The sequence below is a fragment of the Rhincodon typus genome, chromosome 12 (assembly GCF_021869965.1).
Source record: "Rhincodon typus isolate 14 chromosome 12, sRhiTyp1.1, whole genome shotgun sequence".
Lineage (NCBI taxonomy): Eukaryota > Metazoa > Chordata > Chondrichthyes > Orectolobiformes > Rhincodontidae > Rhincodon > Rhincodon typus.
Window position 1 is genome coordinate 58,396,678 of NC_063343.1, and position 17,375 is coordinate 58,414,052.

The 17,375-nt window shown below is 43.8% G+C and overlaps 1 protein-coding gene across 9 annotated transcripts in view; it reads right to left on the reverse strand.

Annotated features, from left to right (window-relative positions):
* slc36a1 (solute carrier family 36 member 1) overlaps nt 1-17,375 on the reverse strand; it is a 61,696-nt gene that overhangs the window by 20,917 nt on the left and 23,404 nt on the right. For 5 of the 9 annotated variants that reach the window (XR_002260278.2, XR_007263374.1, XM_020527207.2 and 2 more), the window contains exon 9: nt 14,774-14,943. The exons of 2 other annotated variants lie outside the window; for them this stretch is intronic. Coding sequence is in view for 3 of the 7 variants with exons in the window: in XM_020527207.2 (XP_020382796.2) it covers nt 14,774-14,943 (170 nt within the window). In the remaining 4 variants the exon portion in view is untranslated. Of the gene's footprint in view, nt 1-14,773; nt 14,944-16,889; nt 17,045-17,375 lie in introns of those variants that run through there. 2 more of the 9 variants (XR_007263375.1, XR_007263376.1) reach the window with 2 other exon arrangements.

Here is a 17,375-nt window from a genome sequence, read left to right on the forward strand (position 1 = left end):
CTCCCACCCACCTTCCTGCAACTCCTCCTCCCACCCACCTTCCTGCACCCACAGCTACCTAGAATACTCCTCCTCCCACCCACCTTCCTGCAAAAATGCTATCCCCTATTCCCAATTCCTTCGCCTCCGCCGCATCTGCTCCCAGGATGAGGCATTCCACTCCCGTACATCTCAGTTGTCCTCGTTTTTCAAGGACCGTAACTTCCCCTCCTCGGTGGTCGAGAACGCCCTCAACCGTGTCTCCCACATCTCCCGCACCTCATCCCTCACACCCCGTCCACGCAATAAAAACCAAAAAAGAATCCCCCTCGTCCTCACGTACCACCCCACCAACCTCCGGATCCAACGCATCATCCTCCGACACTTCCGCCATCTGCAATCCGACCCCACCACCAAAGACATCTTTCCCTCCCCACCTTTATCTGCTTTCCGGAGGGACAACTCTCTCCGTGACTCCCTTGTCCGCTCCACACTCCCCTCCAGCTCCACCACACCCGGCACTTTTCCCTGCAACCGCAGGAAGTGCTACACCTGCCCCCATACCTCCTCCCTCACCCCCATCCCAGGCCCCAAGAAGACTTTCCACATCAAGCAGATGTTCACCTGCACATCTGCCAATGTGGTATACTGCATCCGCTGTACCCGGTGTGGCTTCCTCTACATCGGGGAAACCAAGCGGAGGCTCGGGGACCGCTTTGCAGAACACCTACGCTCGGTTCGCAATAAACAACTGCACCTCCCAGTCGCGAACCATTTCAACTCCCCCTCCCATTCCTCAGACGACATGTCCATCCTGGGCCTCCTGCAGTGCCACAACGATGCCACCCGAAGGTTGCAGGAACAGCAACTCATATTCCGCTTGGGAACCCTGCAGCCCAATGGTATCAATGTGGATTTCACAAGTTTCAAAATCTCCCCTCCCCCTACCGCATCCCAAAACCAGTCCAGCTCGTCCCCGCCTCCCTAACCTGTTCTTCCTCCCACCTATCCCCTCCTCCCACCTCAAGCCGCACCTCCATCTCCTACCGACCAACCTCATCCCGCCCCCTTGACCTGTCCGTCCTCCCTGGACTGACCTATCCCCTTCCTAACTCCCTACCTACACTCACCTTTCCTGGCCCCATCCCCGCCTCTTCGACCTGTTTGTTTCCTCTCCACCTATCCTCTCCTCTATCCCTCTTCTATCCGCCTCCCACTCTCTCCCTATTTATTTCAAAACCTCCTTCCCCTCCCCCTTTTCTGATGAAGGGTCTAGGCCCGAAACGTCAGCCTCTCTGCTCCTATGATGCTGCTTGGCCTGCTGTGTTCATCCAGCCCTGCACCTTGTTGTCTCGTATTAGGTCTAGACTGCTGTCTTTTCTGGTTACGTTCACAGTCTCAGAAGGGTCCCAGGAGATGAGAGACAGAAATCCATTACAAACTGAACTCAAGTCCATCCCTTTGAAAGTTCCTTGACATCTTATCAGGTGTGATATTCAGGGATCTCTTTCTAGGCAGCCACTGAAATTACATCCACAGGTCCTTTTTTGGATGTAACAGACCTCTTAAAATAAATATTACTGCAATTAAAAGTTCAATATGTTTGTGATCCGGGGTTATGATCCTTGGTCATGGCACTTCTAAATACTACAGAATACAGGCCTAGTTTCTACAATCTGTCCAAGGACAGTCCTGCCTTTCCAGCAATCAGTCTGATGAACCTTTGCTGCACTCGAATGGAAAGTCAGTCCTTCATTAGGAAAGAGGACCAAAACTGCACACATCATAGGTAAAATCTCATTAAAAAAGGCTCCAGAGAACTGAAACAAAATATATTTACTCCTCTGAGGAAGGGTCACCGGACCCAAAACGTTAACTCTGTTTTCTCCTCCACAGATGCTGCCAGACCTGAACTTTTCCAGCAACTTTGTTTTTGTTCCATATTTACTCCTCTAGTTGAATCCTCTCGCAGTAAAGGCCAACATGACATTTGCTTTCCTAATTGTTTGATGTACCTGTATGTTAGCCTTCAAGATTTATGAACAAGGACAACCAGAATGAACATGAACATTTCCTAATTTCTCGCCATTTTAAGAAAATTCTGCCCGTTATTCCTACCAAAGTGGATAACCTCATACTTGGGCATTTACTCCGTATGGCCATTTTCTTGACTATTCACTCAGCCTATTCAAATACTTGAAGGCTGTTGGCATGAACCTCAACACATTCCAACCTAGTTGTATCATCCGTAAACTTGGAAATTCTACATTTGGCCCCACATCCAAATGATGTACATTGGGAACAGATGGAGCCCAAGCATTGATACTTTGAATACTTCATTAATCTCAGCCTGTCAGGTGGAGAACACCACATTTCTTCCTAACCTATTTTCTTTCTGTTAACTAATGCTCAATCCACGTCAGTATATGGATTCACACAGTGTGGCCAACATTACAGATGTATTTAAGACTCTTCTTGAAGGTGTCCCTTTATCATTTGTACTGACAACCCTGACGTCATTTTCTGAGAGTCTCTGTGATAGAGGATCTGGTTACAGATTCTGCAGTCACTATGCAGGAGAAATGGCCTTCTCATCCAAGTTGGAGGGCAGCATAACAAAGAACCTCATTATTGGTGATCTCGTCATTGGGGCCCTCATAATGGAGGTCAGGATTTCTTTGGTAGTGTTCCAGACCTTTAATAGCATACCCAGAGTTCTGCACCATACAGCAAGTTCAGGACAATGGCCTGGTGTGCATTTGATTTTTGTTATCAGCTCAATGCCATGCTGCTCCCAGACAATATGGAGTGAGATGTGGACGAAAGTACTTCAAGTGTTATCCCACTGTATCATTCACTATTCTATCTCTATAGATGGTTAGAGAAAACAACAAAACCATTTGATGTCAACATTCTAAATCATCAAATGTAGAAATATTAAGAAATTACAGCAAGGCAGGCAATTTGGTACATTATGTGTGAGAACAAACTAGATTAATACTACTACTCATAGCAGCGTATCATGCCTTTATTGGTCAGTGCACTGAGCAGATGAGTTGGGAGATCATGTTGCAGCTGTACAGAACATGTTAGGCCACTTTTGCTCTCCTTGCAATAGGGTGGATGTTGTAAAACTCGAAAGGGTTCAGAAAAGATTTACAAGAATGTTGCCAGGGTTGGAGGATTTGACCTATAGGGAGGGGCTGAATAGATTGGGGATATTTTCCCTGGTGCACTAGAGGCTGAGGGGTGACGTTATAGATGTTTATAAAATCATGAGGGGCATAGATTGGCTTTTCATCCTAAGTTCATAGCTAGAAGGCATAGGTTTAAGGTGAAAGAGGAAAGATTTAAAAGGGACCTAAGGAGTAACTTTCCCACAGAGAGGGTGGTGCATGTATGGAATGAGCTGTCAGAGGAAGTGGGGGAGGCTGGTACAATTACAACATTTAAAAGGTACCTGTATACGTATGAATAGGAAGGGTTTAGAGGGATATGGGTCAAATGCTGGCTAATGGGACTAGATTAATTTAGGATATTTAGTCAGCATAGATGAGTCAGATCAAAGGGTCTGTTTCCATGTTGTACAGCTCTGTTACTCTGTTTAAGCCCTCTTCAGAAAAGAAACAGGTGGAATAAATATTTGAAGAACTTGCTTCGATCTCAATTACTGTGCCAATGTACTTGAAGCTCCAATGAATCTTTGCATTAAGAAACTTCTATCACTATTCTATCTAGCCTTAAAACAACTTAAATTTTCTATCTCATACCCCTTTAAACAACAAAAGAATCACTGCACAGGGATTTGCCTTTGCTTGCTCTTTTTGGTGGTCCTTGTATGGGGTCAAATTATTTTCACACGAGCTCCTAACAGAATGTTTTTCAGATTTTCTCGGAGCTCCTTTTCAATCTTCAGAGGTTTCCTTATTAAGTGACGAACATTACTTTCCATAGTTATGGTGACAATGACATATTTGGATACTCAAATACACAAAATAAGAAGAATTTATTAATCTGAATGCCAAAGTGATGTTAAAACAACAAAAAACATTTTCTAGGTACCACTGTATTTAAATTGGAACAACAACATGTTAGCAACATTTGCCCACCAAAAATACCTGGCAAACAATTCTACACACAAACAGCCATTGCCCTACATGCATCTTCCACAGTGAGATCATGTTCATGTTTCTGGCTAGGCCAGAATAGGAAAACGTCTAAAATAATGGGATCATTCAGACGAACGTGCCAAAAGCAAGAAATGGGATATCAAATCAACCATCTTCAAATTAACTGATACCTTTAAAGTGAATAATAAGGATGGATCAAAACTCCATGGGTAACTTAAGTTTAAAATTTAAGAAGCAAGCTTCCAATTCTGCTAATACAAAGACTCACTAATGTAGAAATTGTGGGGGAAGATTAGACATGATAAATGGAATGCGGGATGTAAAAATAGATTAAAGGCAGTGGAGCTTAGGGATAAGTGGAACATGGGTTATGAAGGGAGATCAAAGGAAATGGCTCTTAAGACCAAGGATATTTCTACCTCCGATTCTCTTTGATTGCCCCTAGCTTCTCTTCCATGCAAACACTCACTCTTGCAGCTCAGATCCTCACTTACTAATCTTCCACTGCTCCCTTCTCCTCCACAGGCTTTTTCTTACCACAGCTTAACAGCTTCAAGCATGAGAAAAACAGCATGTGATTAGAGGAGAAGTTCGCAGAATCTGTCACTGTCACCTTTTTTTTTAAAAAATGTTATTCACTTATGGGACATGGGCATTGCTGGCCGGGCAGCATTTTATTGCTTGTCCCAGTTATCCTTGAGAAGATGGTCAGTTGCCTTCATCCACCACAGTCCACAGGTTGTAAGGTGACCCATACAGCCATTAGGAAGGGAATTCCAGAATTTTGACCCAGCAACAGTGAAGAAATGGCAGTAATATATCCAAATCAGGATGGGGAGTGGCTTGGAAGAGAAATTGCAGGTGGTGTTCCCATGTATCTGCTGCCCTCGTCCTTCTAGATGGAAGTGGTCATGGGTTTGGAAGGTGCTAAGGATCTTTGGTGAATCTCTGCAGTGCATCTGCCAAATAATACATACTGCTGCTGAGTGTCCGTAGAGGAGAGTGGGTGCTTCTGGATGCAGTGCCAATTAAATATGCTGTTCTGTCCTCAATGGTGTCAAGCTTTGGGTGTTGGAGCTGCATTCATCCAGGCAAGTGGGGAGTATTTCATCACACTCCTGACTGGTGCCTTGTAGATGGTGGACAGACTTTAGGAAGTCAGGAGGAGAGTTGCTCACCAGTGTTCCTAGCCTCTGACCTGCTCTTGCAGCCACTGTGTTTATGTGGCAAGTCCAGTTGAGTCGCTGGTCAATGGTAACCCCAACAGTGTTGATAGTGGGTATTCAGTAAATGTAACACCATTGAAGGGGTTGTCTCGTATCGGAGATAGTCATTGCCTGGCATTTGTTTCACACTTGTCAGCCCAAGCATGGATACGGATTAGATCTTGCTGCATTTGAGTATAGACTGCTTCAGTACCTGAGGAGGCATGTTCGGTGCTGAACATTGTGAAATAATCGGCAAACATTCCCACTTCTAACCCTAAGCAGGAGGGAAGATCACCGAAGCAGTCAAAGATGGTTGGACCTAGGTAGCTCCCGAGGAAACTCTGCAGAAATGACATGGAACGGAGATGACCGACCTCCAAAAACCACAACCATCTTTTGATGTCCCAGGTATGACTCCAACCAATTTTACCCCAATACCCACCTGATTCCAGCTTTGCTAGGGCACCTTGATGCCATCCTGTCAAATGCAATAGGGGTTAATCCTGATAACAAGGATTGTGACTCTCACCTTACCTCTGGAATTCAGCTCTTTTGAACAAGCTTGAAGCAAGGCTGTCATGAGGTCAGGAGCTGAGTGTCTCTGGCAGAATCCAAACTGGGCATCACTGAGCATGCGCCGCTTGATAGCTCTGTTGATGACATCCTCCTTAATTTACAGATGATCAAGTGGGCTGATAGGGCACTAACTGCCCAGGTTGGATTCGTCCTGCTTTGTGTACAGGACATACCTGGGCAATTTTTTAGTGTCGGGTAGATGCCAGTGTTGTAATTGTATTGGAAGAGCTTGGCTAGAGGAGCAGCAAGGTCTTGAGCACAAGTCTTCAGTACTATTGCCAGAATATTGTCAGGGCCCATAGACTTTGCAGCATCCAGTGCCTTGAACCATTTCTTGAATAACATGGATTGATTCAAATTGACTGAAGACTGCTACCTGCAATGCTGGGGACCACTGGAGGAGACTGATTTGGATCATCCACTTAGCACTTCTGGCTTAAGGTTGCTGCGAATGCTTCAGCCTTAGCTTTTGCACTGACATATGCACTGATGATCATTGAAGATGGAGGTACTTTTGGAGCCTTCCTCTCCAGAGTTGTTTAATTGTCCACTATCATTCATGACTGGATGTAGGAGAACTGCAGAGCTTAGATCTGATCTGTTGATTGTGGGATCGCTTAGCTTGGTCCATTATTTGCTGCGTATACTGTTTTGCTTGCAAATAATCCTGTATTGTAGCTTCAACAGGTTGGCATCATTTTTAGATATGCCTTGTGCTGCTTCTGGCATGCCCTCTTACACTCTGTATTAAACCAGCATTAGTCCCCTGGCTTAATGATAATAGTTGAATGGGGGAATATGACAGGCCATGAGCTTGCAAACTATGCTTTAATAGAATTCTGCTGATAATGGCTCACAGTGCCTCATGGATGCCCAAGTCTTGAGTTGCTAGATCTGTTCAAAGTCTGTCCCATTTAGCACGGTCATAGTGCCACACAACATAATGGAGGTTATTTTCAGCATGAAGGCAGGACTTTATCTCCACAAGCACTGTGTGATGGTCACTCTTACCAATTCTGTCATGGATAAACGCATCTGCAGATGGCAGATTGGTAATAAGGTCAAGTATGTTTTTCCTGCTTGTTGGTTCCCTCACTACCTGTCGCAGACCCTACCTAGCACTGATAACTTTTACCAACCCGATCAGCTCAATCAGTAGTGCTGCTGCCAAGCCATTCTTGGTGGTGAACATCAAAAAACCTCCACTAAGTACATTTTGCACCCTTGCCACCACTCAGTACTTCATCCAAGTGTTGTTCAACATTGAGGAGTACTGATTCATCAGTCCATGGAGGACAGTACATGGTTATCAGGTTTCCTTTTCCATATTTAACCTGAACCCATGAGGCTTTGTGAAGTCCAGAACCAATGTTGAGGACTTCCAGGGCAACTCCCTTCCAACTGCATTACACTGTGCCACCACCTCTGCTGGGTCTGCCTTGCCGGTGCAACAGGACATATCTAGGGATGGTGACGATGGTGTCTGGGACACAGTCATACTTATGGAATAATACCTGACAGAATGTCAGGTTATTGCTTAACTAACCCGTGAGACAACTCTCCCAATTTTGGCACTAGTCACCAGATGTCACTAAGAAGGACTTTGCAGGGTCAACTGGTTTTGCCATTGAACGTTCCAGTGCCGGGTGGTCTGTCCAGTTTCATTTCTTTGAGACTTAGTCGCAATTGCTACTACTGAGTGGCTTGCTTGGCTGTTTCAGAGGGCAGTTGAGAGCCAACCACTTCCATTTATGGAAGAGACATTCCTCTCTTTGGTTGTCTCAGGTGATTGAATTTTCCAGTGTTTTTTTTTGGGGTGGTGACTTCTACAGGCAAATTTACCTGCTACCCTGTATATTTTGAACACTACCTTGTATACCAATGACCAATAATCCAATATGCCCCTAATTTATGACAAGTGAGACAGCACATCCAAACAGTAAAGAGATAAATTACAATTTCAGCTAATTAATGAGCTTTCATTTTACAAATGAAAGACTAACTTGGTGCATGCAATCCATTTTATTTTGTATAGGTTGAAACCACATTACAACTATTCAAAAAAAGTTGAAGAAAGAGCTAAAAATGGACCTTAGAGATAGTAAGAACTGCTGATGCTGGAGTCAGAGATAAGAGTGTGGAGCTGGAGGAACACAGCAGACCAGGCAGCATCAGAAGAGCAGCAAAGCTGTTATTTCGGGTCGGGATCCTTCATTTTCTGAAGACGGGTCCCAACCCGAAACGTCAGCTTTCCTGCTCCTCTGATGCTGCCTGGCCTGCTGTGTTCCTCCAGCTCCACACTGTGTTATCTTCAAAAATGGACCTTATTTGCTTTTTTCTTAAATACAAGGTAGAAACAGTGGCTTCAAAAAGTTTACCAAGCAAAAGCTCTATATAGACAGTACCACTGTTGGGACTGTAAGTATGCATTTTGAAAGAGTATTGCACAGACATTTTAAGTAGATGAAGCAATTTAGAACACAGTTGTTATGAGCTATGTACCAACTCCCTCTGCAGTATAAATTCTGCATTAAATCAGAATCCCTCGTCAAGGTACATAGTACAACTCCATCACAATCTGATGAAACATTCCACAGGAATCTAGTATGAAAATTGCTGCTTTTCAGGCAGAGGGAGAAATGAGGTATACCTTATTAATGGGCTCAACATATCACATCAAAATAAGGCATTTGGTAGAATTGAGATGGCATATACTTTGCGGCCAATTTATTCCTGCTTCATCCCGAACACTCCCAACACACTCCAACTGATTAATGCAGCGACCAAAGGCAACAGATCACCACCTTCAAGCACAATTAGGGATGGGCAATAAAACGTTAGCCCAGACAGCAACACCCATGCATCATGAGTGAATTAAGAAAAAAAATAAAAATGGCCCAACCTAAAAACTTGTACCAATAGTTACAAGGACCATCTTGTCAGCAATGCCGGTATGCTTGAAAACTCGAAGTCAGACATTTTGTTTATGAATTCCCAATGAGCCTAAGTAGTCAGGTCAAGTTTTTATAACCCTCTCAATCTATGTGTAATGCTGAGCCCCATTAACATCGTAATTGCAGTGATATGCCAGAGACAGATCTGGTGCACAGTTGATTGCTTTCTAGGTCATTAAAAGTTCACTATAGTGTGCTTGGCAGGACATAGTAAAAATTAATCAACTAAGAATGACAATGATAGCCAAAAGCTACTGTATTACAGCTAGGATGAAGCGTATCCAAGTAACACTTACAAAAGTTGTACCGTGTACAGAGAATAATTCAGACTTTCTATAATCTAAAACTGAATCAAGGTGTTTGAAAGTAGTAATAGTCTAACTTTGCATACAAACTTCAACATGAGAAATACTAGCTAGTGATTTAATAACATGGGGTCAGGCAGAGCCTATGATGTAGCAAAACATCCCAATGCATTTCATTTGAGCTTTATCAAACCAACTTTGACAATAAACCATAAGGATTCTTAACAAGCAATTCACAGGATGCTGCCTAGCACCAACTGTTGACTGTTGAAGAGCTCCAAACTTTCTGACATCCTGCATGTCTAGAAGCATTTTGTATCTTCATTCCAGAAAGTCTAGACCATATCTTCCTGCACAGCACCCAACCACACCTTCCTGCCTCAAAACCAACCACACAGGCCGACTTGTGTAATCTCTCTGTAATTTAACCATTAAAACTCAAGTGGCAAAGTCTACACTGCACTCCCTCCAAGATAAATTTAGCCTTCCAAAGAACTGTTGCCCTGAACTACTGACAGTACTACAGATCTAGGTATGTATAAAAGCATGATTGTTATCCCCTTGTATTTCTATAGGGACAGAGGTCCTAGAAGTTATTACAACAGAATGTCTACAGATACCATGGGATTGAATGGAGTCATGAAGTTTACAGAATGAAAATTAATGCAAACAAGGTGAAGGGCTAAAGTACAGCCAACATTCTACACCCAATCCCAGCTAAACAAAAGTTGGTCAGGTGGGGAACCACCAAGGGGAACACAGCTGTTTGGCAGCAATTTTACAGTCAAATGACTTGTAACTGGACATTTACTTTTCTGTAAAAGCAAATCCTGCCCAGAGAGCTACCAGCCAGAATCAAAGGGCGACAGAGTCATCAGAGCAGAATTCTAGGATACATCGCCTCAGTCATCATGACTGTACAGGTCACAGCGAACCTGGTGTCAAGGTGTGACACCATCTTCCCTCCTCCTCCAATCAAAAAGACTGAGGATGACTAGCAGGGTAAAGGCGTGCAAGGGAGCAGCAATTAAAAAAGTGGGTCAGTGTTAGAGTGGAAGTGCTGAGGCCTTTGCTTGAGAGATTTTTGTGTGAGGAGGCCGAGCAGAGTACAGGTATAAAAACAAAACTGCTGGAAAAGCTCAGCAGGTCTGGCAGCATCTGTGAAGGAAAAAACAGAATTAACGTTTCTGGTCCAGTGACCCTTCCTCAGAACTGATGGTGGCTGGGAAAACGTCAGTTTACATGCAGAAAAAAGGGGGAGGGGGATGGGTGAGGAGTAAACGATAAGACAGAGCCTAAAGAGAGAGAACAGCAGCTGGGCAGACAAACAGTTGATAACAAGCCGGCTGGGAGGGTGAATAGTTGTTAATGGGGACTATTAGTGATTAACGACAGGTGGTGTGTAATGGCAGGCTATGTGGTGACAAGGCCTGGTGTGTGGATAGGGGGCTAGAACATGAGAGAGTTTAGGCCTTAAAATTATTGAACTCTATATGGATTCCGGAAGGCTGCAGGGTTCCCAAGCGGAAAACGAGGTGCTGTTCTTCCAGCTTGCGTTGAGCTTCGCTGGAACACTGCAGCAAGCCAGAGACAGAAATGTTGGCCAGGGAACAGGGTAGTGCATTAATGTGGCAGGCAACAGGTAGTTCAGGGTCTTTATTGCAAGCAGAACATAGATGTTCTGCAAAGCGGTCACCCAGTCTACGCTTAGTTTCCCCACTGTAGAGGAGGCCACATTGTGAGCAGCGAATGCAGTAGCCTAGATTCAGGGAAGTACAGGTGAAGGTATGTTTTGGCCCTTGGGTACTGGGGAAGGGGGACGGTACGTGGGCAGGTGTTTCGCCTTTGCTGGTTCCATGGGACGGTGCCGTAGGGGTGTGTGCGTGTGCGTGTTGGGGGGTGAAGGATGTGTGGACCAGGGTGTCCCGGAGGGAACAGTCCCTATGGAAGGTGGACAAGGGAGGGGAGGGGAATATGTGTCTGGTGGTGGCATCTTACTGGTGGTGGAGGAAATGACATCTGATGATTTTCTGGATGCTAGTGGGATGGTAGGTAAGGATAAGAGGAACAGGTAGGGGCTCTTTAACTCTACTTTGTTTCTGTAGAGATTGAAAGCAGTAGGGACGGCAGAGAGGTCAGTGGCATGCTCCTCTTGCAGGATGTGGGAGATCAGGGAGACTTCCAGTGTCCCTGGTGGCTACACCTGAGAAGTGTACCTGGCTGCAGCTCCTGACAGACCGCGTTAAGGAAATGGAGCTGGAGCTGGAGCTGGAGCTGGAGCTGGATGCACTCAGGATCATTTGGGGCGCAGAGAACGTCATTGGTAAGAGCTAGAGTGAAGTGGTGGCTCCTAAGGTACAGGGTGCACGTAGCTGGGTGATCACCAGAAAAGGTAAAGGGCGGGGCCGGGGTGGGAAAGAGATAGTGCAGGGTTCCCCTGCAGCCATTCCCCTCAATAAACAGGTATATCACTTTTTTGGGGGAAGGGGGATGACCTTTCAGGGGCTAGCAGCCGCAGTCAGATCAGTGGCACTGTGACTGGCTGAGGCTCAGAGGGAAAGGGTCCAGAAAGACAAAGTGATACTAATAGGAAACTCAATTGTGAGGGGGACAGAGATTCTGTGGCCACAGAGGAGACAGCAGGATGGTATGTTGCCTCCTGGGTGCCAGGGTCAAGGGTGTCTCCGAGCGGATTGCAGAACGTTCTGAAGGGGGAGGGTGAACAGCCAGAGGTCATTGGTACAAATGACATAGGTAGACAATGTGCACAAAGGGATGGGGTCCTGTGAAATGAATATAGGGAGTCAGGTAAGAAACTAAAAAGCAGGACCTCAAGAGTAGTGATTTCTGGATTACTCCCAGTGCCAAGCGCCAGTGAGGACTGAAATAGAAAGATAGGCCAGATGAATGCATGGCTGAGGAACTGGTGTAGGTGGCAAGGTTTTCAGTTCTTAGATCATTGGGGTCTCTTCTGTGTAGGGCTTGTACAATTAATGGTAGGGCCTTGGGTAGTGTTGTGGAACAGAAGGACCTAGGAGTGTAGGTACATAATTCTTTGAAGTTTGCATCACATACAGACAGGATGGTTAAAAAGAATTTTGGCACGCTTGCCTTCATTGCTCAGTCCTTTCAGTATAGGAATTGGGACATTATGTGGAGGTTGTACAGGACGTTGGGGAGTATACTTCTGGAATATTGTATCTAGTTCTCGTCCCAGTTATAGTAAGGATATTATCAAGCTGGAGAGGGTTCAGGAGACATTTACCAGAATGTTGCCAGTATAGAGGGTTTGGGTTATCAAGAAAGGCTGGATAGGCTGGGACTTCTCTCACTGGAGAGTAGGAGGCTCAGAAGTGACCTGAGAGGTACAGATAGAGTTAATGGTAGTGGTCTTTTCCCTAAGATAGGGAATTTCAAGACTAGTGGGCACATTAAAGGTAAGAGGAGAGATTAACATAAGAGGGCATATTTTTTACACAGAGGGTTGTTCGTGTGTGGAATGAATTCTCTGAGGAAGAGGTGGATGCGGGTACAATTACATTTAAAAGATATTTGGATGGATATATGACTAGGAAATGTTTGGAGGGATATGGACCAGGAGCAGGCAGGTGGGACTAGTTTAGTTTGGGATTATGTTCAGCATGGACTGGTTGGACTGAAGGGTCTGTTGCCATGCTGTATGACTATGACTCTACGTGCTCACCAAATAAAAGCCATGAACTGTCACTAGCAAGATGCTGAAAAATATGCAAAAACCACACCTTCTAGCCCCGCTGCACCAAAATCCCAAGTTAGCACTAGTACCTAATCACACGAGTTCAGTCCAACAAATTCACATTATGACCACAGTTCCTACTATATTAGGGAACAGTTGTTGGTAAAGATTCTGCGTTTCCTGTTTACATCTTGTCCAAAATCCCTGTTTTAATACAGTGCCACATGGCAGGTTGGAGTTAGAAAATTACAAATGTTTGGGATTGCTGGGTCCTTGGCAGCACGGAGTAGAAGTTGGCTAAAAGACAGGAAACAGGATTGGCATAGATGGACGTTTCTCAGGCTGGAGACAAGTTGAAAGTGGCATTCCCTAGGGATCCATGCTAGGACCTATGCTTTTTCTGAGTTCTATAAATAATTTGGAGACGGGTGTTGAAGGCAAAATCTCAAAATTTGTACATGATACTAAGCTATGGAGAATTATGAATTGTGAAAATGTTGAGGGTCTTCAGAGGGACATTCACAAGTTGGCCAAATGGACAGACACCTGGCAGATGAATTTCAATTCAGAGAACTGAAGTAATGCATTTTGGGGTAGAAGAAACACAGATAATACAGGTTCAATGGTGCAACTGTGAGGGGAGTACAGGTGCACAGCGATCTTGGGATTCATGTGCAGGATTCTCTGAAGGTGGCCAAGTAAGTTGAAACAGTTAAGGCAGCTTGAAAGATCCTTGGACTTATAGATTCAGATATAAAAGCAAGAAAGTGGTACTACACTTGGACAAATCACTGGTCAGAACACATTTGGAGTAATGTGCTCAGTTCTAGGCACCTTATTTAAGGATGGAGAGTGTTCAAAAAGAGATTTACTAGAATGATAACAGGAATGTGGGATTTTAGATTCAAGATTAGAGAAATTGGCCTTATTCTCCTTAGAGCAGAGAAAATTAAGAGGTGACCTTATTGGAGATGTTCAAAACTATGAACAATTTTGACAGGGTAAAGGAGGATACTCTATTCCCACTTGGTGGGTCACTAACTAGGGGTCACAATTTTATAAAAACCAAAAGAACTGCTGATGCTGTAAATCAGGAACAAAAACAAAGTTGCTGGAAAAGCTCAGCAGGTCTGGCAGCATCTGTGAAGGAAAAAACAGAATTAACGTTTCGGGTCACCAGATCCGCAACTTTGTTTTTGGTCACAATTTTATGACTGACAGCTCGGAGTGAGAGGAGGATAAATGTTCTTACTCAGTTACTACAATTTGTCTGGGATAAGTGGAGGCAGATTCCATAGGATGGTTCAAAAGAGAGCAGGATATATATCTGAAAGTGATGCATTTAGAGGGCTATGGACTCAGGGCTGGAGAATAGGACTAACTGGGCAGCTCCTTCAGGTGCTGATGCAGACACGATGGGTCAAATGGTCTCCTTCTGTACTGTAAAGTTCTATGATTCAAAGAGTAAACTTACCGCATTACTATCCCGTCTTGCCTTGCACCATCATTCTTTCTGTCATTAAATCAGTTTGCCCTTCCACTCTAGCACATGCCTTTGCTTGTGTTCTAAACCGCCATGGCCACTTTTCCTAATTTTGTATTTGTTTAACATCTGGTATATTGAGCACTGACACAAACAAACATTCTTATTTTCGCTCTTCACCAAAGCTGCCTACTACTGAGTAGATCTAATAATTTAATTTCATATTTCCAGTACCTGCAGTAGTATATTACTACTTTGGCACAAGATATGCTCAGGATACAACTCCATACTTTCCACTGCACGGAAACGAAATATCAAAGGCTGCTTCTGTTTTATTGCCATGGATTACGCAAACGAAAGCTGAAAAGAACAGCTGAAAAGTTTTGGAAACTTGGCCCTCCAACAAAAAAGAAATTTACTTACAGGTAATTATTACTAGAACAGTTCGAACAGCTAAGTTAACCCACAACTCCCAGCACTCTGGGACCTTGGCTACGAAAACTGGGACAATTATCTCTGCTGCAACGAAGAACTGGACAGCGTAGGTAATGAAGATTCCAAAAGAATACAAAATCTTCACAGACTGATACAACCTGGAAGAAAAGTTTGCACACAATTAAAGTCTGCAGTGATTCAAAATATGCTATCATACTTGATCTCAATTTTGTCTAATTTCTTCCCTTCCATCCCACACGCTATTCAGTAACTGATGCAACATTAAGAGGAGAAAGGCAACAACAGCAATCCATCTGTTCATTTATGACAGACATTGCTGGTTTCCACATTATCACACTCTTCCAAACATGCAACAGCATAGCATGCACTGAAGTATTCAATGTTACTTTCTGCCCTTACTCTATTTTAACCCAATGGAACAGTAACACGCAATAGGAGTCTTAGATTTTAGCCAGAATAGAGAGAGGGCAAGGTCTGGGAGTGAGGGAGGCAAAGGAAGTGGCCAGGACCAAGCAACCATTTTGCCTAGGCCAGGAGGGGACCTAGTGCTGGGAGCAGCTTTTTCCCCCAGTGCCAGGAGGGGAAGTCAAGAACTCTAGGTCTGGGTCACAGGAACAACTGGGAAAGGGAGAAGCTGCAAAGAAGAGTGTTGCAAACTTGTGAACAGTGGAAGACAAAGAACTACAAAAAGTTGAAATTAGTGAGATAATTACTTACAAATATGGTACCTCTATGTTACAGCTGCATACTTTCAGGAGCTATATAGTGAAAAATATTGCAAATGCTTTTACAATAAGCATGATCAATAGTCATTTAATCTGAGATTAAGACCAGAAACAGATTTCTTTTTAAAAAACGTAGTAAGCGCCTGATTAAAGTATTCCAGTTTTGCAGATGTGTGATATTTCTATCACACAATTTGATATGATCTCAGCACTGTGTGGAAGGTGTATTCAGGGTGATTGGCTGTGTGTGTTTAGAAGAATGTTATTTTCCAAAAAGCTTTTTGCTAATTTGTGTTTATTGCCTTGCCAATTTAAATTCTAGTATCTAGGAATTAAAGCTTTCTTTGTGCGATGTGGCTTTATGTTTAAATGGGATTGATAATTCATGAACAAAAACAAAGTTGCTGCAAAAGCTCAGCAGATCTGGCAGCATCTGTGGAGGAGAAAACAGAGTTAACGTTTCGGGTCCGGTGACCCTTCCTCAGAAACGGACCCGAAACGTTAGCTCTGTTTTCTCCTCCACAGATGCTGCCAGACCTGCTGAGCTTTTCCAGCAACTTTGTTTTTGTTCCTGATTTACAGCATCCGCAGTCCTTTTGGTTGACAATTCATGATATTGATGAATTGTTATCCTGCTTCTGTGCATGTCCAAATATCCTACATGACAACACAAATACAAAAAGTAATGTTACTACCTGATAGGAGCCCAAATAAAAGTAAATCTTCTCCAATTCAGAACATAGTACTGACTTGGCAAAACACCAGCTGGTTATTCATTCTGCAGGCACAGAGGTAGACACAAGGTTGCTTCTAAGCATATAGTTGGAATATTCTAATCATGATTTTTTACAAAATCTCTGGTCTTAATCTCAGGGTATTGCTGGGTATGGAAGGTCTGAGTTAAAAAGAAAGGCTGGATTGGCTGCGACTCTTCTACTGGAGTGTCAAAGGTTCACGGGTCCCCTTAGAAACTTCTAAAATCTAAGGGGTAAAGAGAGGGTTAACAGTAGCGTCAGTTTCCCTAAGATGGGGGATTTCAAGACTTTTCGGCACATTTTTAAAAGATGACAAAAGAGAGATTTAAAAAAGACGAGGGACTTTTGTGTTTTGACGCAGAGGAAGATTCGCATGTGGAATGAACTTCCTAAGGAAGTGCTGGATGTGGGCACAGTTACAACCTTTAAAAGACACTTGGATAAGAACATGAATAAGAAAGGTTTGGAGGGATATGGGCCCGGAGCAGGCAGGTCAGACTAGTTTAGTGTGGGATAATGTTCAGCAGGGACTGGTTGGACTGAAGGATTTGTTTCCATGCTGTACGACTCAGATTTATATGTAACGATAAAGAGTAGGCACACCTGTTCCATCTCCCTTGCTCCCAATCTCAAGCATTTGCTCTTTCGCAGCTGGAGAAATTAATATAGCCCAATGCACTTCATAAATAACCTCCACCTTCGAGGGCAATAAGCCAGTCAGAGGGGGCTTCACTCTACTTTCTTGCCAATCTGTCTTTCTCAAAAGAGACGGATTTAAAATAACAAGTTTTAATCAAGTGGATAAATTCCTTCTCTACCCATTTGTTTCATGACAGCATTTAAAATATTGCACAAGTAATGGAAGATCTTCAAAATCCAATCATGTTACTCAAATAAAGTCAAAATCAACCAACTTGCAATTAAAACCAGAATGAGAAACTGGAAGATTTGGAGAGGAAGGGTGTAAGTAAGATGGAGGACAGAGGAAGTGACAAAGATGATTGATGAAGCAGAAGGCAGGGTTGTTTATATGGGATAACAAGGTGTAGAGCTGGATGAACACAGCAGGCCAAGCAGCATCATAGGAGC